Source organism: Sander vitreus, chromosome 12 (genome assembly GCF_031162955.1).
Source record: "Sander vitreus isolate 19-12246 chromosome 12, sanVit1, whole genome shotgun sequence".
Classification (NCBI taxonomy): domain Eukaryota; kingdom Metazoa; phylum Chordata; class Actinopteri; order Perciformes; family Percidae; genus Sander; species Sander vitreus.
Window position 1 is genome coordinate 20,990,417 of NC_135866.1, and position 24,275 is coordinate 21,014,691.

General features: G+C 39.5%; 1 protein-coding gene across 1 annotated transcript in view; it reads right to left on the reverse strand.

Annotated features, from left to right (window-relative positions):
• Positions 1 to 3,770: 3,770 nt before the first annotated feature.
• The window catches only part of slc1a7a (solute carrier family 1 member 7a), a 38,777-nt gene continuing 18,272 nt past the window's right edge, over positions 3,771 to 24,275 (reverse strand). The window contains exons 3-11 of the mRNA XM_078264532.1: positions 18,682 to 18,897; positions 12,889 to 12,931; positions 11,994 to 12,225; positions 11,645 to 11,744; positions 10,414 to 10,647; positions 8,236 to 8,430; positions 5,127 to 5,261; positions 4,473 to 4,572; positions 3,771 to 4,047 (exon numbers count right to left, since the gene is read on the reverse strand). Coding sequence (XP_078120658.1) covers positions 3,781 to 4,047; positions 4,473 to 4,572; positions 5,127 to 5,261; positions 8,236 to 8,430; positions 10,414 to 10,647; positions 11,645 to 11,744; positions 11,994 to 12,225; positions 12,889 to 12,931; positions 18,682 to 18,897 — 1,522 coding nt within the window. The 3' untranslated portion in view covers positions 3,771 to 3,780. The remainder of the gene's footprint in view (positions 4,048 to 4,472; positions 4,573 to 5,126; positions 5,262 to 8,235; positions 8,431 to 10,413; positions 10,648 to 11,644; positions 11,745 to 11,993; positions 12,226 to 12,888; positions 12,932 to 18,681; positions 18,898 to 24,275) is intronic.

Sequence of the window (24,275 nt, forward strand, 5' to 3'; positions counted from 1 at the left end):
CGGTCGCGCACATTTCTCCGGCCACGTTGCGCACTGTTAAAGAGTGGCTTCCCCAGCAGGCTGAGCCAGGCTCCATCCCTCCCCAGCCCGGACCACATCGCTACCTGGATGTGTGACGGCTAGACGGAAAAAGGGGACAAACCGAATCTCTAGATGCAATCCGCCCGTTCCGAACAGGCACGTGCTCCAAACGGGCACTGTTTGTGCACATCGCAAAAATTTCACAATTTTGCAAATTTCACAAGTCCACACAAATTAAATAAAAAATAAAATAAAAAATAAATAAATACTTAAGCACATAACAGCATCAGTGCTGTTTAAATTGTGTTATCCATACACAATCAGGCTTTTAACTACCGCACGGTTCTCTACTAGTTCTCACTGGTTAGCTTTCAAACAAAAGGATTTCAGTTGTTTGTCGCTGTGTTTTTCAGGCGTAGTGCCCTACTTCCCTTTTTCTCTACTTCCCCTCCATTTGTCTATTTATTTTTGAGTTGATCCTGACCTCTCCCTGTTGGCCTCCCCCCTCCGCCCACCACTGTGCACCTTCTGTCAGATCCAGCCTGCGTTCCTAATTGCTCCTATCCGGCCAACTCCCTTTAGCCCACCCTCATCCTGTCCCTTTGCCAGGTGGCCAGCTGGCCAAATGGTCATGTTGAGACTCTGCACAAGCTGCATGGCTGGCCTGCCTCACTGACCGTAAGCAGTGGGCTGATGGGTCTTTAATAGATATATTGTAGGAAGCGCAGTGGGAGGATGTAAAGCGGAGTGGTGTTAGCTGAGGAATCTTCAAGCTTGGTTGGTTAGTCAACTTAGTCAACTTTAGAAGCTCAGCCTGCACTTGAATAATTTGTCTTGGCTCAAATTATATATATATATATATATATATATATATATATATATATATATATATATATATATATATATATATATATATATATATATATATATATATATATTAGGGCTGTCAATCGATTAAAAAATGTAATCTAATTAATTACATACTCTGTGATTAATTAATCGAAATTAATCGCATACATAATTAATGGTGCCTGAACCGATACTTTTTAAGAAAGTAAAAAAAGAAAAGAGAAAAAAAAAGGGTACTAAACAGTTGACATTAAAGAACGGCTTGTTTATTGCTAAGGCCATATGGTCAAAATTAAATGTTTAATAATAATAATGTATAACAATAACAATAACTTATTTCACTAGTAAATTGCTGTTGAATGACAAAAACTACCACCAGATGGTAAAGGACTTTTACAATAACTTCAAATGCACCACGAGGCTGTAGTTGACCAGTTTCATTGAACGCACCGTCTGTGTTTCTCCGACGGCAGCTGCAGGTTGTTACATCCCGGTGTTGAATCCCCTACAGTAAAACACAGTCAAACTTTATACCGTTTAGCGTTAGCGGTCAGCATTTTAACCGTGTTTAATCCAGCTACTAGCTAGCGGTAGGCTAACGTTAGCTGCTGTCGAGTATAGTGTTAACTAGCGTCACGTGCAGCGGTGTTTGTGTTTCAGAGCATCAGAGAGAAACGCAGACATATCAGTGGCACCAGATTTCGGTTGGCAGGAAAAAGGTTTTTACAAGTAAATGTTCCAATTAATGATCCAGGCAGAACATTCTCATATATATATATATATATATATATATATATATATATATATATATATATATATATATATATATATATATATATATATATATATATATATATATACCGGAATTGGCCGGTTTTCACGTGCTCGGCCATGACCGGCAGGTCAGTCTGACATATGCCGATTTCATGCCGGTCAATGCTACAATTAACTGACAACATAAGTTATACGAGTTACAGTTTTCACGGACGCACGCACACACGGACGCAACAGCACAGTCTCTTTCCTTTCTCTCAACTTTTCCGCCGTGTGTCGCGCGTACCCGCTCGCGGTGTGAAGCGCGTGTCCGCGCTATTCTCGCACATGTAGGGAACCTCGTGGATTAACCTGCAACATGTCAGCTGTTTGGAAATTCTTCAGCGTGTGTGCAGAAGATAACAAGTTTGCAATATGCAACACCTGCAAGGAAAAAGTAGAGCGTGAAGGGACGACACCAAAAACCAAAATCACTTTTTTTTTGTTGGATATTGGATGTGAAAAGAAGGTATTTTGACCTTGACCTTTAGATGTGTGTGAATTTCCCACACCAGGAGTAATTTATATAGTTCTATTTTATAGTGATTCATTATCTGTTCAAAAAATGTTCTATGTTCTGTGCAAAATGTTCTATTAAAGAAAAGATAGAAAATAAATATTTGTGTGTGCTGTAAAGAGGTTAGAAAAAATGAAATCGGAATCGGCTAAAATCGGTATCGGCTGGCCTAACTCATACGTCAAAGAAAAATCGGAATCGGCCTAGAAAATTGTAATCGGTGCATCTGTAATACAGATGCACCGATTACAATTTTCTAGGCCGATTCCGATTTTTCTTTGAGTATGTGTGTATATGTATGTATGTATGTATGTATGTATGTATGTATATATATATATATAAAAACGTCATATTCCAAAAACATTACAAATAACTCCCCATAGTATACTATTTGAACATTTTTTATATATTTTTCATTTCTTGATGTTTTCTTTTTTTCTTTTTACAGTTGATACATTTTTATAAATTTTGGACTACATTGAAATGTTTCTTTTTACAAACACAGAATGGCAGATCTTGAAACATACTGACATGATAGTAAATTCTACATTTTTTAAACTTTTGAAATACATGTACAGGATATATCACATACATATGGAAAGAGTTCTGAGTTTGATCTGTGATTGTCAACTTGTGTTGTTGTATGTACGTCAGTAGTGCACTTGTCCCGCATGCTTCTCCTTTGGTTGTTTAAGGCAAAGAGGAAATACAATAGGGTGCAAAGAAAACTTAACATGACTCCAACACAAGGGCAAACACTCATCTTTGTTTTCATTGTGACCCTCATCATCTTTTTGTCTTGATTCTGGCAGTAACTGTACAGTACTGCAGGTTTGAGGCAGATTACTCTCTTGGACTCAGGACAACAAGGCAGAGAAGTGTAGGTAAAGGTGTAGCTGCGAACATTTGGGGAATTGTAAATAATCCCTTTTTATTTTTAGCCTTCTTTTTAGCCATTTCTTTCCTGAATGTGAACCAAACTGTTGCATGTGTTAAAGTAAAGGTTTCTTTGTCTCTTTGTTGTGCATGTTACTGCATCAGTGAATTGATTGGAAGAATGCTCAGGCAACATTTTTAGTTTCATTATACAGAGCAGAATGACAAAAAAAAGAAGAAAGAAATATACAAAAAACCCACCCAATATTATGCTAAAAACATACCGAACCAGATCACAATAAACAAAAAGAGATGCTTTCTGTGCCCCCCCCACAGTCCACAAAGGGATAGGTTCCTTTAATTATATCTGCTATTGTGTTTGCTATTTCCGCTCCTTTGAGATGGGCATCAGCTCTCTGGTTTGAAATGTCCTTCAGCTAGAGCAGCACACTGTCATATACACACACACACACACACACACACACACACACACACAAACATACACAGTCAATTGCAGGTCATCATTTAAGTTATGTAGAAAAAGAAAAATTGTCTTGTTTTTTCCCCAGGGTCATCTATATTCATCCACCCTGGGCTGCTCTCCTTCTCGGAGGGGAAAAAGCGTGAGTCACCTCAATCTTTAATTTGTTCTCCTCTCCCGCAGCCTGTAGACGAGCCAGTAGCTGTTTGCAGGGCAGCTGCTTCTATACATTAGTCTCCAGCCCGTTCATATCAACGGAACAGTGGTCCTTTTCCCTGTGCTCCCTCTTGTGGTGAGAGGAGTGAGCGTGTTTCTTCCTCTCTAGCGGCCGGATACCTTCCTCCAGCTGCATCAGGCGAGCCACGTCCGGGGAGAGGTGGCCCTGCTTGCTGCCTGGTGGAGGCGGCTGATAGCAGCCATTCTTCTGGTTCTGGTAGGTCATCATCTGCTGGATGCTTATCATGGGCTTAGTTTCACAGATCAGAGGCACCTGGCGGATGCAATGGTCATGGAGGAGAAGAAGAGGAATCAGAATCACATTCATTTTTTATTTGCATAATTGCATATATCTTTCATACGAAAAGCTTATTTCCAAGGTTGGATAGGGAAAAGTTAATGCATGGATAATAGACTTCTGTCACAGTGACAGAAGTGATGAAATGGCGCAAAGACATAACAGTAATGACTATGAAGATGAAATGTCTCGATATGTAAGGCAGGACATATATAAGAGGATTTTTGGGGAAAACTTTAGTTAGATGAGAAGATTGATACTACTGCCATGTCTGTGTGTCAATCAAGGTTGTAGCATCAACCACTTTTCTGTCTTTCAAACTAAGATGACAATTTATTGACACACAGAGGTCTAGACAACAAATTAATAAATTGATTGTTTTTGGCCTTGTAGGCTCTCACCTGCTCCCCTTCTTTGACAAAATCTTTTCTGCAGATATGAGCCATAATGCCTGTGGCCAGTGCGTCACCCATCACATTGACCATGGTCCTGAATCGATCCCTGGATAATAAAATGATAATAGTCATCCGCCGTGTTAACAAAGGTTAAGAAAATAAGATATTATTCAAAATTTAAACTACATATATCATTGCAGTCCTTAGAGTTTATAGAGTTGGTGGTCATTTGGTTCACTGAGGTGGTGAGGTTTATGCATTGTAGAGGCTTATAATATTCCAAATACATCAAGTATGGTACCTGTGCACTGCCGCATATTTTGGTGGTGGCATCTACAGCAGCCTCTATTTCAGTTTCAATTTCAATTTCAAATTTCAATGTTTTATTGTCATATGCACAGTTAGGAAACATATTTCCCTGTACAGTGAAATTTAAACAATGTATAATATATACTACAAATATACAAAATAAAACAATTTTGCAAAATAAAACAATTGTAAAAGGCAGCATGTGAAAAATATAGCAACAAAAATAATAACAATAAACAAATGTAAATAGTGCAAGTTATGCATTTTATGTTAAGTTATAAACTTCAGCTAAGAAGCTATTTATTAAAACCTACTGGGAAAGACATTATGGAAAGATTAACCATTACTTACAAAGCCCAATCCACAGCAATGATGAGAGTGATGTCATCGGTGGGCAGACCCACAGAGGTCAGCACGATCACCATGGTTACGAGTCCAGCCTGAGGGATTCCTGCTGCACCGATACTGGCTGCAGTGGCAGTGATGCTGAGAGAACAGACAGACGAACAAAGTGCCTTTATTTCTATAACGTGCAGGAACAAGTGCTTGTCAAAGAATTATGTGATCTTTCTGAACTGGAAAAGGAAAGTGAGGCTGTTTTCCAGCCTGTTAAGCTTTCCATTCTTGCACGGCAGATTTTACACTGAAAACGGTGGCCACATTACCATTTTTATAACCAATGGGTCCCTGATTTCACACAGATATGAACAAAGTCAGGCTCCTCATTTCTAGCCAATGACCGTGAATTTTGCTGGCTGAAATAAAAACTCTCTCTAGCAGATTTGCTATGGACAACAACTGTGCCTACAGTTACAGCTGCTCTGCTATGATTGGACAATCACTATTCAGTGGTAGTAAAGGGGCAAGTACAGCCAAAATTGCCTATAAAGTTATATTATTATTGTTCATGTTTCTTTTGTTTTTTGCCAAAGGTTTCCTTGTGGCCCTTAGGAAATGTTCTGAGGCCGGTACCAGTCTGCAGACCAGGGGTTGGGGACCTTTGGCTTATAAGATCAGTATGAGATGACCCAACACCATATAAACAGTTATAATAATACCTACACCTACTATGCGTACCTTTACTTTTTTCACATTTAGATGATAATACCTCTGTAGTGTAAAAGTTACTAACCAGCAAGTAAAAGTGCTGGTTCTTAACATTTGCAATACAAGACTTTTACTAGTAAATAAATACGAGTATTTTTTACATTGTAGTTTGCCATTTTTAATTAGGTATAGCATTTGAATACTTCTTCCACTACTGTGTAGGGAGAATTATTGAGCAGATGTTCTATCCAAGACCTGGACCTCTGAGCACAAACTGTCCCTCTGCAGCGGGGGAGGGGTGTTGGGGTTGGGTTGGCATGCAGATGGAGCAGCTCAATGGTCAGCAGCCAAACGGCACGGGAACAGGACGCAGAGAGAGGGAAAAATTATTATAATTCTGGCGTGACAAGGGAGATGAGTAATACAGGTCATATGGGTTTTACTGCAAAGGGATTATGAGGGAATGGGCACAGACCACAGCCATGAGGAGAGGTCTGCTTAATGTTATTACAGTTGGACATGTCATGAAATCAAAGGCAGGACAGGCCATTTTCCTAGACTTGGGTGGGCTTGTATACCTGTGGATATAGGCTATGGGTGGTGGTGTTGGTTGGAATGGGACTGTTGGTGTTTTTGTCTGTCTGTCTGTCTGTCTGTCTGTCTGTGTCCCTGGGGCTTCCAGACTGATTTAGCAGAAATCAGATCAGACTAAGAAGCTCATATGAGGCATAATCTATGTGACATTTACATATATGTGTATCAAGTAAATCCCATAATATTTTGTATTAATTCAGAATTAAACTAAATGTGTGACATTAGAGTAATTCACATGTTGCACTCAAAACACCACAAGTATTCCTGCACCATTTTGTAACCCGGATGAAATTTGCTTATATTTGGGGGTGGCAGTAGCTCAGTCTGTAGGGAGTTGGGTTGGGAACCGGAGGGTTGCTGGTCCAAGTCCTGGTACGGTTCAAAGTATGAAGTGCGGACTGGTAGCTGGAGAGATCTCCAGGGTACTGAGAGTTCATTTCCTGGGCACTGCCAAGGTGCTCTTGAGCAAGGCACCGAACCCCCCCCCCCACAGGGTGCGTGTTCAGCGGTTGCATCCCCCTCACTCTGACATCTCTCCATTAGTGCATGTATAGGACCTGAGCATGTGTGTGTATATCAGGCCTGTGTGTAGTGTGTAATTTCAGGCCTGTGTGTAGTATGTAATAACAACAGAGTGTAAATTGTAATTTACATAAGGATCAATAAAGAGTATAAAAAAAAAGTCACACTGTTGAGATAAGAATCTGTCCAAAGAGTTGTTGATGTAAATCATTTTAAAGGAATAGTTTGACGTGTGCTTGCCAAATGTTGGATGAGAAGATTGATACCATCCTCCTATATCTGTACAGTTGATATGACGTTACAGGCAGCACCTGGTTATGTTATCTTAGCATAAAAACTGGAAACATGGAAAACAGCGAGCCTCGACTCTAGGCTTTAGGGGCTTGAGGTTAATAGTTAATTCACAGACTGGTATTGATGTTTTCATCTAACTCATCGAAGCATATTTCCCAAAAATATTCCTTTAAACTCTAGTAACATGACAGTAACTGCAGTCCTCCTGTTTGTTGCAGTTAATTAATTTATGAAACACTCCTGTGGGTCGCATTAGAGGGTTGAAATAAATGACCTATATCGTCGTATGGTTTGCTTGTTGTGTGTGAGGCATAAACTGGGGCTGCGATTAGGTCATCAGTGGAGTCCCCCTTTAAGCCCTTTGCTCTTTAAAGTCATCTAACAAAATTCAGTAAATTATAGAAACTGCTATTGATCAAAGGTTTAGCAGATTTCGTCGTCGAGTTATTTTGTGGAATGAAAATTTACATTTAATGGATTCCTCTGTGTCACTTTCTTTGTATAAAAATAGACTTGCTTACCAAGCTGTCTAAACTATGTGATTTTGGGAAAAAAGATAACTCTTAGAAAACTTGATTTTACAGCAAACATGGCAATTATTATACATGTATTTATTTGTATTATTTTTATTTTTATGAACTTTTTGCACACTAACACTTAAAATGTATTTTTGATTTTGTACGTCCACATTAGTGTATGTCCTTTGGTTGTGGTTTTTATATGAGCCGTTAAAGGTTTCCTCACCCACTCACATGTATTTTTGTATTTCTTCAATGTAATTTGTATTCATGTGCTGTGAAACAAATAAACTACACTAAATACAATAAAGGTTTAGCAGTTAGCTTTCAGACATTTGAGTGTGATAATGACCTTTATTTCTTTTTTCCTCCCTGCCTGCTGACATTTATTATATAGTAGTTCAGTTTATATAATAGTTTATTACATTTTCCACCAAAAGTCAATATATATGAGCCAGTTCTGGTCTACATTTAGCTGGCCTTACCTGATTGTGATGATCTGTCCAAAGTCAAGCTCATAATTATTCACTTGGGCGATGAAGATGGCTGCCACGGCCTCGTAGAGTGCGGTGCCGTCCATATTGATGGTGGCCCCGACAGGCAGCACGAAGCGGATGATGCGTCTGTCGATGTGGTTGTTCTCAAGGAGGCACTTGAAGGTAATAGGCAGAGTGGCAGAGCTGCAGCAGGAAATAATAATAAATATATATAGGCTACATACAGAGAAAATGGCTTACTATTACTGTATACTACTATATAATACTACTGTATTTTGTCCGAATAGAGCATTGAAAATCTGCTTAGAAATATAGGAAATATTGGATAGGATAAAACAACACAATGTAATTCTGCTAAATAAAACATAACATTCATTATTAGTTTAACTTGTTTTCATTTAAAAAAATGTATATATCCAAAATATCTACTTCCTTCCTTCCTTTGACACACTGTGCTTCTCTCTCCTCTCTCTTTCCATTTGTGTGCATGTCCCAGAAATGCTTGTTACTAACCTAGCTCTGGGGAGCTTATTCCCCGGAGTCCTTATGTTTTTTTCTCGCCCAGCATGTTTCCTTGGATTAAGGTGGCACCAAAATCATGGTTGCAACTGTCGCCGTGGTCCTGCTGCACGCTCTGCTATGCCCTGTTACACCCTGCTACGCTCTGCGGTGCCCTGCAGCGCCCTGCTACGTCCTGCTACGCCCTGCTGCGCCCTGCTACGTCCTGCTACGCCTTGCTACGTCCTGCTACGTCCTGCTACGCCCTGCTACGTCCTACTACGCCCTGCTACGTCCTGCTATGCCCTGCTATGCTCTGCTGTGCCCTGCTACGTCCTGTAACGCTTTGCAGTGCCTTATAGTACGTTGCTATGCCATGAACTACTACAGCTACTATTTCTAGTCATAGTTCCATTATCTTTATTGTAACTATAATTGCCACTGTTCATCACACCCCCAACCGGCACCTTCAGACACCTCCTACCAAGAGCCTGGGTCTGTCCGAGGTTTCTTCCTCGCCACTGTCGCACTAAATGCTTGCTCTTGGGGGAATTACTAGAATTGTTGGGTCCTTGTATATTATAGAGTGTGGTCTAGACTTACTTACTTATCTGTAAAGTGTCTTGAGATAACTCTTGTTATGATTTGATACTATAAATAAAATTGAATTGAATTGAATTGAATTGAAATACAATGCACATTTTCTATAGACTCAGTCTGCCTTTAACAAACAATAATTCCAGTTGCTGGTTCTATTATATCAGAATTTTGGAAAGTCATCATGGAAACATTAATTGGTCATGTGACAAGGACTGGGAAAATTGGCAGAACAGGCAGCCAAGTGACAGTGCTCTGATCCGATGGAAATCACAATTGTCAGATTGACAGCACTCTAGCCTAATGGATTGGTGGTGGGGGGTGGGGGAAATCATATTTCAGGGGGGGCGGATGCCACCCCGTGCCTCCCTTCTAGCCCCGCCCCTGTATGTGAGTATACCAAACATTTAAATCCATAAAACTGTTGCACATGAGCCAGTATGCATTCAAATATGAATACTTTTTTTGAGATGCTGTGATAACACATCATAGCTTAGCTTTGTCTATATGTTTTGGGAGCAAGATTGGGTAGGGGAGACCTGAATGCTGCAAAATTTTCCTTTTATTTAGTTTAGTTCTACCTCTCAGTTAGATGTTAACTGCGACACAATACATAATTATTTACAGGAACCTTCAAGGTTGAAGCACTGAAGAAACATACAACATACTGATGTTGACCTGTAAACCAGGAGTTTACAGGTCTACAACATTCTTGACACTAATGCTGTCCAACCCCTTGCAAAGTTAGTGTTGTTGGAAATGACAAATATATAGCCAATCATAACACACACTCATACAAGGTAGCCTTGAGGGCGTAGGAGGTTAAAAGGTTCAGTGAAATCCCACAAACATCCATTTCGTTCAATAATTCCATTATCCACTCCTACTCTAGCACTATAGTTTAAAAGCATGTCTATACTCTGACATTTTTGGTGAACCTTACATTAAAGCTAAGCGTATTATTATTATTATTATTATTATTATTATTATTATTCACAGAGTCCCCATATAAATGAACATGAATATAAATGAAGTGTTTAATTTGTGAAAAGTCAGAACTGACACTTTTACCTGGAGGAGGTGGCCAAGGAGATGAGCAGGGCCTGCAGAATGCCTCTGATGTAAACGATAGGGCTCTTCTTAGTGATGAAAAAATACATGGCTGGGAGGATGAATAGACCGTGTAGCACCAAGCCCATTACCACCGTTATGGCATAAAAACCCAGCTTCTTCCCCATGGCTGAAGGGTCGTCCATCTCCAAGATCTTACCGGCAACCAGAAACACGATCCCAAAGGGGAAATACCTGTAAGGGATGGAAGCGTAGTGGCTTGTTCATAAAAAGACAGCTACAGGCTTTGGCTTTTATTTAAAATGAGAGTATTTCTCATCAAGCTTCAACAGTCATGATGCATTTACAGTTCAACAAGACTTATCCTACAGCTATGCTAGTGGTTCTGTGAGGCTGTACTTTGAGCTAAATGATAGCAGGTATAATGTTTACCATGTTCACCATCTTAGTTTAGCGGACTAACATTTGCTAATTTGAATCAACACAAAGTACAGCTGAGGCTCATGGGAATGCCATTAGCTTTAATTTTGGTAATTTGGTAATTTCAGATTGGACAAATTAAACAGTTTTGAACTGATGATGCAGAATCAAAAGTTAAGGGATCACCAAAGCTATTAAAATAAATCCTTAGGGGGACATGAATGTCCGAACTGAATGTCATGACGATCCTTCCAATATTTGTTGAGACATTTAAGTGATCACCAAAGTCATGAAGAAAGATCGTCTAGGAACCATGAATATCTGAACAAAATCTTCTGCCAATCCATCATCAAGTCATGAGGTTTCATCCCTTAGGCACTATGAATATCTGTATCGAATGAAATGGCAATCTATCCAATAGCCTGTCTAAGAAAAACAACATATCTAGTTCTGGTCTAATTTGACACAAAGCACAGTTTATTACATCTTTTTAATGAACTGGAAAATTCAGTGTGACTGACATTTCCCTAAAAAAAGTTTTTTTTTTTTATTAATCTCACAGGTGGCACTAGAGCAAAAGTCCCAGGATTACCAAAGTCAGTGGGATTCATCTTCTGGGTGGCATGAGTACCTTGACATTGAGTCAAGGACTGACCAACACACTGATATTGCCGTCCATAGAGTCAAGCTAACAATAGGAAAGTCCTAATGCTGTTTCAGCAAACATTTTGATCATTATTACCAGTATCAGCAAAACTGCTCACAAATGTCTTTATTTTGGTGCTGTTAACTTCCAAGATACAACTCTTACCAGATGACAATGGCAACAATCTTCAAAACTGCCTCATTCACACTTTGGCAGAAGTTGACCAAAGCACTTCCATTGGGTCCCATTCGTCCTAACATTATTCCTGGATTGAAGAAAAAAACACAACATATGTTGCATTTATAAATAAATGCATCAATCATACACCTACAATGATAAATTCAACAGTGTAAATTGATGAGAGTGTTGTCATTTCATTATTCTCACAATTAACACACAACACATTCTAAACTAAATTATGCAAATCAAGATTGCAATTTTACATAGTTATGTATGTGCATTGTTTATGCTACTTTGGGAAGGTGTTTGTACAGGATCCATGACAACCACTTACCCATGGTAGCGGAAAAAATTACAATCCCCAGCACGTTCATGCCTTCGCTGGTACCAGGTGATGTTTTCATGATGACATCAGGTGGCGGCGTAAGATCCAGGGAGAAATTCTGGACATCTGTGCCATTGTCATCCTGGATGCCGTAGATGTAGATCCTGCGCGTAGTGGTCTCATCCAGGAGCTGAGCCACCGTTGGTTTGGGGATGAGCTCAGGGACTCTCTGGGTTCGATACTTGAAACCAAAACAGAGCACCAGGCCCAACATCAGCACAGTAAACATGAGACCAAAAGAGATGTTCAAGGCAACAGATTGTCATAAAATAATGACACATGCGTTGTGTGTGTTAACATTTAAATTAGAAGATTTACATTACAGTAGTGAAATGACATTGAACACAGTGTGTTATTTTTATAATCTCGGTTTTTCTGATAAAAATGATAACACTTTAAATGTACTTTCTAATATGCTAACATATGTGTTTACTGTTCATCTAAAACAAAGAATTGCTTGGTGAAAGGGAAAATAAGAAATATTGCTGCCTCAACAGTAAGCATAGAATAGTTCAATATTTCGGTAAATACACTTACTGGCTTTCTTGCTGAAAGTTAATTGGGAAGATTTATATCACATATCTAAATATGAAGCTACCAACAGCAGCCAGTTAGCTTATCTTCATATAAAGACAGGAGAAAACAGCCTGGGGTTTTTGTAAGGATTAAACAAATGAGATCTTTGGAGATGTATTTTATTGCTTTTGGACACAGTCAGGATAGCTGTTTTCCCCCTTTCCCAGTCTTTGCTTTGACCTCAGTTCCAAACTATTGGTGCTGTTGTGTTTTGATCATCTTTTTCTATTTTTCTATCTATGTCTTTGCCTTGAAATGTTTTGCTTACCTGTTGAAAAGTGGCTTGAACCAGGTTGGCTGGAAACATGTTGCTGGGGAAGAGAATTATGAGAAGTGTTTGTGAGAAGGATGTGATTGATTAATAGCCTCTGTATAGGTATTTTCAAAGTAAAAAGTCCTTCACGGTCACAGAAGCACATGCAATGCAAGGTCACAATGGATACAATTCATTCAGTGTAAGGTATTTCTATTTGAATGACCATTGAAACATTACTGATGTCATCATGAAACGTGTTCAGAATCAGCTTAATTTAATTAATAATTCAAAGTGTGTACACAAACTCAATGTAATGTAATGCTCAATGTAAATACACAGAAACATAACACCTAAAAACAAGGACAACAAAGCTGAACAAGGTAAACATGAATGTTGACTACTATGCACAGATAATATATATATATATATATATATATATATATATATATATATATATATATATATATATATATATATATATATATATATATATATATATATGTACAAGTACAAGTTTGCTGAAATAAATATGGGATTATTGATGAAACAGGTTGTTTCATACATGGTTATAGAGTGTACTTATATTAATATTGACAGTGATGTTATGTATATGTTAAAAAAACAAGTGTGTAAACTATAAAAATATATAATGTAGAGTTTTATACAGTGAAGTACAGTTGATGTTTTGTGTTAAAGGGTTGATTACATATGGACTAGAATGAACTGTTCATCAGAGTTATGGCCTGCAGGAAGAAACTGTTCTTGTGTCCGGTTGTTTTGACGCATAGTGTTCTGTAGCGCATACCGGAGAAAGAGGTTTGAACAGGTTGTGTCCAGGGTGTAAAGGGTTGGCAGTGATTTTACAGCTGCCCGTTTCCTGACACTGGAGATGTACAAGTCCTGAATGGAGGGCAGGCTGGCACCAATGATTTTTTCTGCAGTCCTAAATGTCCATTGTAGTCTGTTCCTCTGCTTTTTGGTGGCTGATCCAAACCACAAAGTGACGGTTGTACAGGGAACGGACTGGATTATTGTAGTGTAGAACTGGATTAGCAGCTCCTGAGGCAGTTTGAAGTATATCCTCTGCTGGGCCTTTTTCCTGATTGTGTCTATAGTTGACATCCATTTGAGGACCTGAGAGATTGTGGATCCTCGAAACCTGAAGGATTCCACAGCAGACACAGAGTGTTGCGGGGCTCTTCCTAAAGTCCACTGCCATCTCCACATGCATGTTAAGCTCCAGATTGTTGTGACCTCACCAGAGGGCCATGCAGACTCGTCACTGTTCCAGATGAGGCCGATGACTGTTGTATCGTCTGCAAACTTAAGGAGTTTAAGTGTGTTAACGGGTCTCCTGAGGTGCAGTCGTTGGTGTAGAGGGAGAAGAGCAGTGGGGAGAGCACACATGCCTTGGGGGCGCCAGTGCTGATGGTCCAGGTGCTAGATGTGATTTTTCCCCAGCATCACCCGCTGCCTCAGGTCTCTCAGGAAGTTTGTGATCCACTGACAGGTGGGGGCTGACAGTGAGCTGGATCTCCTTTGATTTCCATCTCCTCCTTTTGTTATTAGCATTAATTCAATACTTGGAAATCAATGAGGGATGAGTCAGCTCATTAATGGTCTTCACGAAAAGAGTAAATGTCCCTAATAGCTAGTCAAAATCTGCACTGATCTTGGCTAATGAAAATCTTAACAATCTTAATAAGCTGCTCAGAAAGTGGGAAGGTGATACACTTTAATAACTGCCCTAAAAAGCACACTCTCCTAGCCATTCTCAGCCGAGCAAAAGCAAATTAATTGCTCTGCCTGCCAAGGGAAACTGCAGCAGAGAGGATTTGGGTGCTCAATGATAAAGGAGCAGAAAGGGATGGAACCGGAAGCAGGTGGAGCAGGGACAGTGATTGTAAAAGAGGAAATAAGGATTTTTGGGGTGGGAAATGGATGCCCAACAACCCTCATAGACAGAGCTGAGATAATAGCTTGTTCAACAAATTTGACTAAACTGAAACAGTAAAAGTTACCGTAAAAATCCTGGTGGGTTATACAGTATGTACAGTAATAACACTAGTTTTCTGTGTCAGAGTTTGCATTTTCTATAGGCGCCTATGTGGGTTTCCTGCAGGTTCGTGTTCCTTTTTTGTCCTTGAATGGGCTCTTGGCCAGACTGACTTGCAGAGCAAATCTCAAATTTGCTGGAAGTTCGTCAGGGTTATCCCAGGCTAATCGTATGGCATTTGAAAATGGACATGAGCTTGCTAGGCTGAGAGATACAGAATGAAGTTCAGATAAAAGTACATATTCTCACTCTTGGCAGATGTCGTTGAGCACAGTGAACATTATGTCTAGATTAAATTTCTACCTTTGTCTGTTGGAAGTTGAAGGCTGAATTCCCGGGGAAGCAGAAAAATACAAGGTCTGAGGCAGTATAGGGTTAATATAAGATAGCATAACATAATCATAAGTAAAGAAGGTTTTAAACTGCCAATACACTATGCAAACTAAGACTAATATAATAATGCAATTAAACAACAAGCATACATGAAACATACAAAAACCTAAAAGTAGTTATTTCTATATTTATCATAATTTGATATTATTGTAGTTGCTTTGCATCTTTCTCTTTCTCACTCACTCTCTCTCCATCCCCCAACCTGTCTGAGGTTTCTGCCTGTTAAAAGGAGTTTTCAATCGAGTGCAAGCACCTTTTGTTTGTGGTACAGACTGCTGCCTTTAAACTACAGACTGTTGAATAAGATACACTGTAGCAATTCAGTTCAATTAAATGCAATTAAATTATATTTATAGTGAACAGCGTGATTTTTTGTTTCGTAGGATAAAAGCAGAGATTGACTTGGTAAATATGGATGATGCTCAAAGACTGAGATGGCTGTTGAAACATATAAATTAGCCAATTATCTAGATAAAGCTTGGGAGAAGAGGAAAAAAGCTCCTCAAAGTTACTGCAGGCGGGCCCCAAGTTATTGTTTAATCATTTAAAAAAGGTTTTTGATTTTTTTTTAAGTTTAAATGTCTGAAAATGAGTTCAGCATATTATAAGCAAAGATAGAGATTAAAAATTTTTTACATTACGTAGTAGGGGGTCCCCGCTCTGTCTCTCTTACAGCTAAGGTGTTCTTGGCCTAGAAAATCATTGAAGACCCCTGGTATAAAACATTCTTTATACAAAGAAGAGTGTCTGTCAATCACAATAGAATCAGCATGGCATATGCACTGGCTGTAAACCCCACATCAACACAGAGCTCAAATTCAAACAGCACATGTTGAGATGACACAGAGAGATTAAAAGGCATATTGTGCTTTACATCCTGTGCATTCAACAGATTGACTTAAAAGACATATGGTGACTATATATGGGGATAATATGGTACATCTGAGTGGAATGAGTATTCTTCATGGATTTAACCACTTATTGTATCCACGCAGCAGCCTGTCCTGTGTTTGAGACAACACAGGATGAGAGCAAAGCAGTCTAATGAATGGTGTGTAGCCACAGTCATGACGCACTGCCTCCCTATCTCGGCTTCTCTTCATAGAAAGCTTACTATATTTAGGGTATGAGGAGTTGCAGCGTTCGCCTAGACCGGCAGGGAAGGTGTGTAGCCACAATCACAGAACACAGCCTCCCTATCTCCCCTTCTCTGCAGCTCTTAGTTATGCTGTTATAGTTCTAGACTACCGGGGTACCTCCTTTGACACACTAAGCTTCTCTCTCCTCTCTCTTTCCATCTGTGTGTATTTGTGTCACAGAAATGCTTGTTACTAACATAGCTCCGGGGAGCTTATTCCCTGGAGTCCTTATGTTCTTTTTCCGCCCAGCATCATCATCTTGGATCATGATGGCACCTACATCATGGTGGCAGCTGTCGCCGTGGTCCTGCCCTACGCCCTGCCACGCCCTGTTACGCACTGCTGTGCTCTATGACACCATGAACTATTATAACTATTATATTATATATATATATATATATATATATATATATATATATTATATTATAATTTATTGTGACTATTATTGCCATTGTTCATCATACCCCCAACCGGCACCGTCAGACACCGCCTACCAAGAGCCTGGGTCTGTCCGAGGTTTCTTCCTAAAAGGGAGTTTTTCCTCGCCACTGTCGCACTTACGCATTCATGCATGCTCTTGGGGGAATCACTGGAATTGTTGGGTCCTTGTAAATTATAGAGTGCGGTCTAGACCTACTCTATCTGTAAAGTGTCCTGAGATAATTCCTGTTATGATTTGACACTATAAATAAAATGTAATTGAAATTGAATTGAATTAATGAACCACTCTGACCCCAGTGCCCCTAATACATCCATTTATGCACTAATTATTTTTATTTTATTTATTTAACCAGGTAGGCCGTTGAGAACAGGTTCTCATTTGCAACGGTGACCTGGCACACACACACACACACACACACACACACACACACACACACACACACACACACACACACACACACACACACACACACACACACACACACACACACACTGAGAACCCCTGAAACATAGTTGGATTCCATGGGCTTGGCCCATATTACTCCCTATTTTTTCATTCTGATTGAAAGTGACTCATTCAAATACAATGTATTCTTAGTATGTGATTTTGTTATTACACTTCTCAAATAATTACAGTAAAAAGCAAAATCAACAGAGGATGGAAAGCGAACTAACTTTTACTGTAAATGACAAAACATTAATTATTTTTCAATTTACGTAAAATACATTGTTGGTAGTTTATTGTGATAAAATAGCATCATAAATTGTAATATTACGGTGGTAGGGTCAACAGCTCAGCAGCTCTCTGTGTTACATCAGACTGTGACACTGACAGCTGTCAGTGTCTCACTGTCATTTTTCTCTCTGCACGGCTGACCCAGGTTCACCTCAAACACACACTTCATCTTAATTAGCTTAGCACAATAACCCACTCACACGAGGCTCCAGGCTTTGTGCTTTAACCTAAAGAACTTCAGTCCTTGTGAAACAGCACGCAGAGCAAGAACTTCACATGTACTGTATTATAAAACAGCTTTAAATGAAGGTGATGTGCCCGCAGCAGCATCTATTGTGCACTATAATGAACATGCTGACATAAAGTTTGCGTATTGCTCGCTCATACTTCAGAAGGTTAGAAGCAGAAAATTTGATTTACTCTCAGTGCTTATGATACAATCCTCCCTTTAGTCTGCTTTCATTTGTGCAGTCGATACCTGTTACTTCATTTGCAAATTCACAAAATCAAAAGCAATCACATTCACAATATTTAACTTTGATTGGTTCTCTAATAAATATATATTCTTATTGATTTGTTGTGTTATTTTTTATTAAAATGATCTCATGGGAATTTGTTAAAAATCTGACCAAATGTTGGTGTCTTTGAACTTTTACATTCTAATGAAAATCCATTGCCCCAAGACCCATGCATATTGCCTTGTATCTGATTAAAAAATGTATGTTAGAAAGGTCACATGCTAAGGTGATTTCCCATCTTACTGTATTACTCATCTCATAAAATACCCTCAGATTTATCTTGGAGATCTATCTCTTGGAGGTCCTGACCTACCATAGAACATGTAGGTGTTTATTTCTACATCTCCAACACATAAAAGATAAACAAGAGATGCCAAAGAATCCAAAGAGTAAAGCTATCATATATAACAGTGGTTCCTAAACATTTTTAAACCATGTCACCCTTCATAGGGATTTTTTAAATTTTATTTTATTTTCCTCTGAGCTGATATATGTAATAGGAGATACGTGACAGTCTCTTACCGGATGAGATCCAGCAGAGCGTCAGCAGAGCTGGTCATTGGCTTCTTGCTCTCGTCAGAGTCCTCCTTTTGAGCAGCTCCACCCGGGTGGATGATGTATACCATGAGAATGCCCACTACCACGGCAACAAAGGTGGTCCAGAGGTAGTAGGAGATGGTCATGATGCCCAGGCGGCTGGAGCACTTGGCGTCCAAGGCAGCCAGACCTGACATCAAACTGAAGTATGGAGAGAAAGCGGAGACACACAAAGGCAGAGACAGAAACAGCAGGGAGACAAAAAGACAGACAGGGAAATAGAGGGTAATGTTAGAAATAGAGAAGGACTTTGTGAAACTTTGTGCTAAAGAACTACTTTGTTCTGCCTTCATTTTCAGAAGTGTATATTTTAAAGCTACATTGTGTAAGAATTTCTCCCATCTAGCGGTGAAATTGTATACAACAACCAACTGAATATTACTTTCTAACCCTTCCCATTCCTCTCCTTTCAACTCCTATGGTATCCGAACCCGAAATTAGCTCTTAGTATCTCCATCGTTTACATGCAGCTGTTCTAGCCACTCAAATATTACAGTAACTTTGGTCTTGTTGTTTTGCCTGTCGCTTTGTCGTTTTAATTCTTCCCTCCCGGCTGGCATTCGTCACGGTGCCACTGAGTCTAAAAGCGCAAAAGGCAGAGGTATGTCCCTTTTTGGCTAAGGTATTTTAAAGATGGAGGCACTACATGGTGGCCGTCATTGGAGCGACTCGCTCATATGTATTCTGAATGATTCTGAATGGCAGATTCTACGCTTACGAGAATACTTTGATTAGTTGGTGGAAGTAATTGCACATGAATGAACACATATTTTTGAAAGAACAAAGTTTTTTGCTAAAAATCTACTCAAACAAATTACACAATGTAGGTTTAAGAAAAGCTTTCCAGCTGTCTCATTTATTCCATTCATTTGCACTCAAAGCCTTTATGGAGCAACGGAATAAGTGGCACTAAATTGCACAATTAAGCTGCAGGTTAATTACTGAGTTAGAGGTTCACGAGGTTAGATGCAACTTTATAACTCTTACTTCTGTCAACTACTGCTGTCTTCACAACAGTGTCACAAGTGCACTATGAGGATAACAAACCACTGAGATTCAAAGGACTCAAACTAAAAATGATAGTTATAGTGAAACATCAGAGAAAATGTTGAGTTTAATATTCACCCTATACTTTATGTGCATGCACAATCATGCTTTCCATCAAGGCTTTGATTGAGTGTATGATTATACAGCTTTGACATGATGGCACCACTTGCCAAAACTCACTAAGCCTTTTTTTAAACTACAGAAGAGTTTTATATAAGATACTGGCTCTGCCAGCTCAGACAACGCAATCTGTGACACTAAGAAAATGACAGAGAGCAGAAAGCATCAAGCCGAATTAAATTATTCCCTAAATCTGTCATTTGCTCCTCTTCTGTTACTTGTGAAATTTGAATCAAGCCATTCAGAGCTCTCTTTTCTATCACAGAAAGCCTGTACTGTGATCTTAAACATTACAAATGGAAGAGAGTAATTTGCATTTAAATGGGTTTCTTTGAGTAGTCTTTCTGTTCAGATATTCATTTTCACTGCATTCTCAGCCGGTGTAAAATGCAGCACGTCATAAATGGGAATATGTGTAGGAAGATATTAAAATGGAGGTGCAGCAGGAGTGTGGAGCCAAAGTAGGAAGAAAGAGACAGAGAGAGAGAGAGAGAGAGAGAGAGAGAGAGAGAGAGAGAGAGAGAGAGAGAGAGAGAGAGATCCTGTCTCCTGAGCTGGGGTGACAAGATTTTCTCCCTGTTTCAAGTGTAATCTGGTGTGACTTGGCAAGTGTTTGTATGGGGCTGCTGAGTCTTTCTGTGCAGCCACTGCTGGTGCTCCACTTCATCCTGTCATCCCTCTTTTTATCATCTCTGAAATGTACGACAGAGATCCTTCATCTACTGTTGAGTGTGCTCAATGTTTACATCTCTAAGAAGTCTACTTTTTCAGCCAGTCTGTGGCTGTATACATAGTTTTTATAGATGCAAAAAAAGGGGGGTCACCAGTATGCAAAGGTGTTTGTGTGTCACAGCAGACCATCCATTTATCCATAACCGAGTCTGCTGAATCATCAGAAAGCATTTGAATTTCCTAACGTTTGACTACAAGTATGGAATTGGTTTTAGCAGCAAAAGAGGTTTTCTGCTGGAGGCTTCTCAAATCAAGAACAGGATTAAATGTTTTTACTGCACTGTAGCCACAAAATATTTATAGCTACAAAAATACCTCAATGCTGACATACTTGCACAAGATATAAAGCCACATTTGGTTTGGACTGGAGGCTGAGATCACAGCATGAGTGTGCAGCTGTCTGGCTGAAGCTGGTACCATTACAATAAAATGAGCTTGTAGGAAGTCAAGGCACTTTTCCAGCTAAAATGTACAATAGCCTATAGATAGATAGCAAATTTCAGACTGGGCAAGAACATTTTGTATATATACCCTTAAAGGTGCACTATGAGTTCCTGCATGGTTTCAGCGCAATTTCATTTTTGTCTCAAATTGTAGGAATCTCTCCTTGATCCGCTAGCTGCCTGCCCCCTGAATACACTGTGAAAAACAACACCAACAACAAACTACTCCAGCCAATCACAGTTACGGAAACATGGGGGGAGGGGCGAGCTTGCTCTGTTTTGGTTGAAATTTACTTCACGTCAACAGAAGTGACCATGCAGGAACTAGAGCTTAGATCTCGCACAAAAAATCAAGCCCGACCCTACCTGAGCCCGTGCACGTTGTGTCTGAGCCCGGCCCGGCCCGACACATTAACTGTAATTATGAGCCCGAGCCCGATTTAAACCCGACAATTTTTTAATACGTGGGCCGTTATAACTGACGTTCTCAACTACAATTCCGAGTTGTTTGAACTACAGAAATCTGTTTAGAATTATCTTAATAAATACAGGTAATGCAACAAGGACGAAGCATGTAAACTGCACTGTTTGTTTATTCAGAATGGAATGGATCGCAAATGGATCCGAATGAGAAACGTAAAAAAAAAACTCGACCCCAGCTGCTCTGTCAGCCGAATAGTGTGGGTAACAAAGCCCTGGAACCATATAGGAGACTTTCTTGTCTCGATCACCTAATTAATACTGTCCTTCGGCACGGTCTGCATGCTGACGCACTGGCCGTGAACAGTGCTGCAGATGGGGGAGACACGATTTAGCACAGTTTACCTCACACTCAAGTCAGTGCAGGACATATACCCAGAGCTACGGGAGAAGCTGGAGAGGCATAGCTTTCTCCCCACCGAATAAGGCTAATAAAGTTATGATTAAAAAAACACAAATGCTTGATCAAGGGCCCGGCCTGACCCAGCCCGAGGATAGCGGCGCAAAATATCGGGCTCGGGCAGAGAATCTAAACTCTACCAGGAACTCATACTGCACCTTTAAAAAAATGGAATTTAACTTAAAGCAAGACTAACCTTTGTTGAAATGTCAAGGTTAATGGTAAATGCTAACACATTGTGTAACAGTAATATAAGTACGGCATCTCATGGCAGTATAATTATTGCGGGAGCCACGTGTTGAGTGGCTAAAAGCGCACTGGGCTCTGTAGAGTGAATGTGGCATTTGTCTTCCATGCAAACAGGCTGTTTCTGTGCATGTGGAAAAAAATGTGAATGTGAATATGCCTAATAAATTGTTATTAAATAATCTTTTTCAAGAAGGTTTTATATTCATTAAATTAAATATTCAGATATTTTTTTCTCTCTGTAATAATGGCAATAAAGTGACATATATGTAACTTTTTAATGTTTCTGAAGCTCTGTCATTTATTCATACAATGGTCTTAAATGACCTGTAACAGCAAACGAGACTAACAGTGAAAAGAACGCCATTTTTATATAGTTTTTAGTAAGGCCTCTGCCTGGGTCCGTTTTCCCCCGCAAAGTCACAGAATTATTTGTGGCAGGTAGATGGCGCTACAGTAACACATTCTGATGGGTCACAGATTTCTTTGTAACACCGGAAAAGCCTGTGTTAGCGTATCCAGCCAGGTAAAAGGTAGCAGTAGATTTCTTTATATAGGCCTACTTGTATTTTAATGTTATTTTAGAAGTTATCTATTGTAGTTAATCCTGATACTGGGGCAGGGCTATCACAGGAAAGAAGGAAACGAAGAACTAAAAGCTAAAAGGGAAAGTGAAAGACAACGGGCAAAAATGCGAGTCAACTTCGGTCAGGCTTTTTAACAGATGGAGAGAATGGCCCTCAGGTATGTAATATGTCTATTTCATTCATAAAATAACTTTAGATTGCGTGATATCGTTGTACTTCAGTAGACGACATTAAATTACGTCCCCCTTCCATTTAGCGCCGATGTGTTTTTCCTTTTAGTCCGTGTTTGTGTTGGCATACTATTTTCTTTTCCCTTGGCCCCCTGTAATGTTATGTTCATGCAACCTCAATTTATTGGGTTGTCAAGTAGGCCTAATGGGCGCATTGTTAATAATAATCTCTGCTGTAGAGATGGCTATCCGACCCTGCACTAAGCAGGACAAAAGCTCTCAAAGAAGTGCATCACTCTCACTGCTATGTGTTTTGTTATCAGGCTTTTTCTTCTCAGATTTGGTAGAGCTAAACCTTTTCAAAACAATCATTGTCTTCCCTGTTATTCAATAGGACTAAGAAGCATTGGTATTGTTACCGGAATCTTAACCGGAAATGATGGTGGAGACTTCATACATGACGAGTCCGATATTTTTAGATTAAATGCAGCTTCATTCAACATTGAACACAGGAGATAACAATGTGTACACACACAAGCTGCATGTACCCAGAGTGTCTCTCTGATCCTAGGATTGAACATACATTTTATACTTTCTGGGGCCGCCCACCAGGAAACCCTTATTCATGACCTCATCATAACAACTGTGGGGTTCCCATACTCAGAATTAGTCTCAGATCTCCTGTAGGCCCCACCAAAGGTCATAGGTGAACTTTACCTAAGTTGTTATTCAGATATAGACTTTCAGAATACATAACAACTCCTGGACAGATGATCATCTTTACAAGTTATTTTCTCAGACCCAACATCTGGATCAGATCCAACCTTTTCACGCATAGGGCCTCTTTGCATCACTCTGACCTTCTACCTAGATCTTAATAACACATTACAGAACATATGAAATATGAAAATACATTTGAGTAAATGTAGTAAAAGCAGGAAAATCAGAGAGTTAGGTGGATTGATGGCACAACAAAACATCAATCTTCTGGGAAATGGCAGACAAACAGTTTCAACAGAATGTTATGTCCAGGTGTTTTGTGCAGAGTTGACTGTTTTTTACTGCAGGTCTTTGGGAAACCATATACTGCAGCCAGGAGATCAAAAAGGGAGAAAAAAATTACACTTGCTATTCCGGGGATTTACGTCATGACCTCCTCCTCAGCCCTACTGCATTTATATCTGATAACAATCACAGTCAAATGTAATTTTTTTGTAATTTTCTCAAGTTTTTGATGTTCTCTCGTGAGGTGGCAGCATGTAACTATGCAACTGATAAAATAAATAGTAATGCA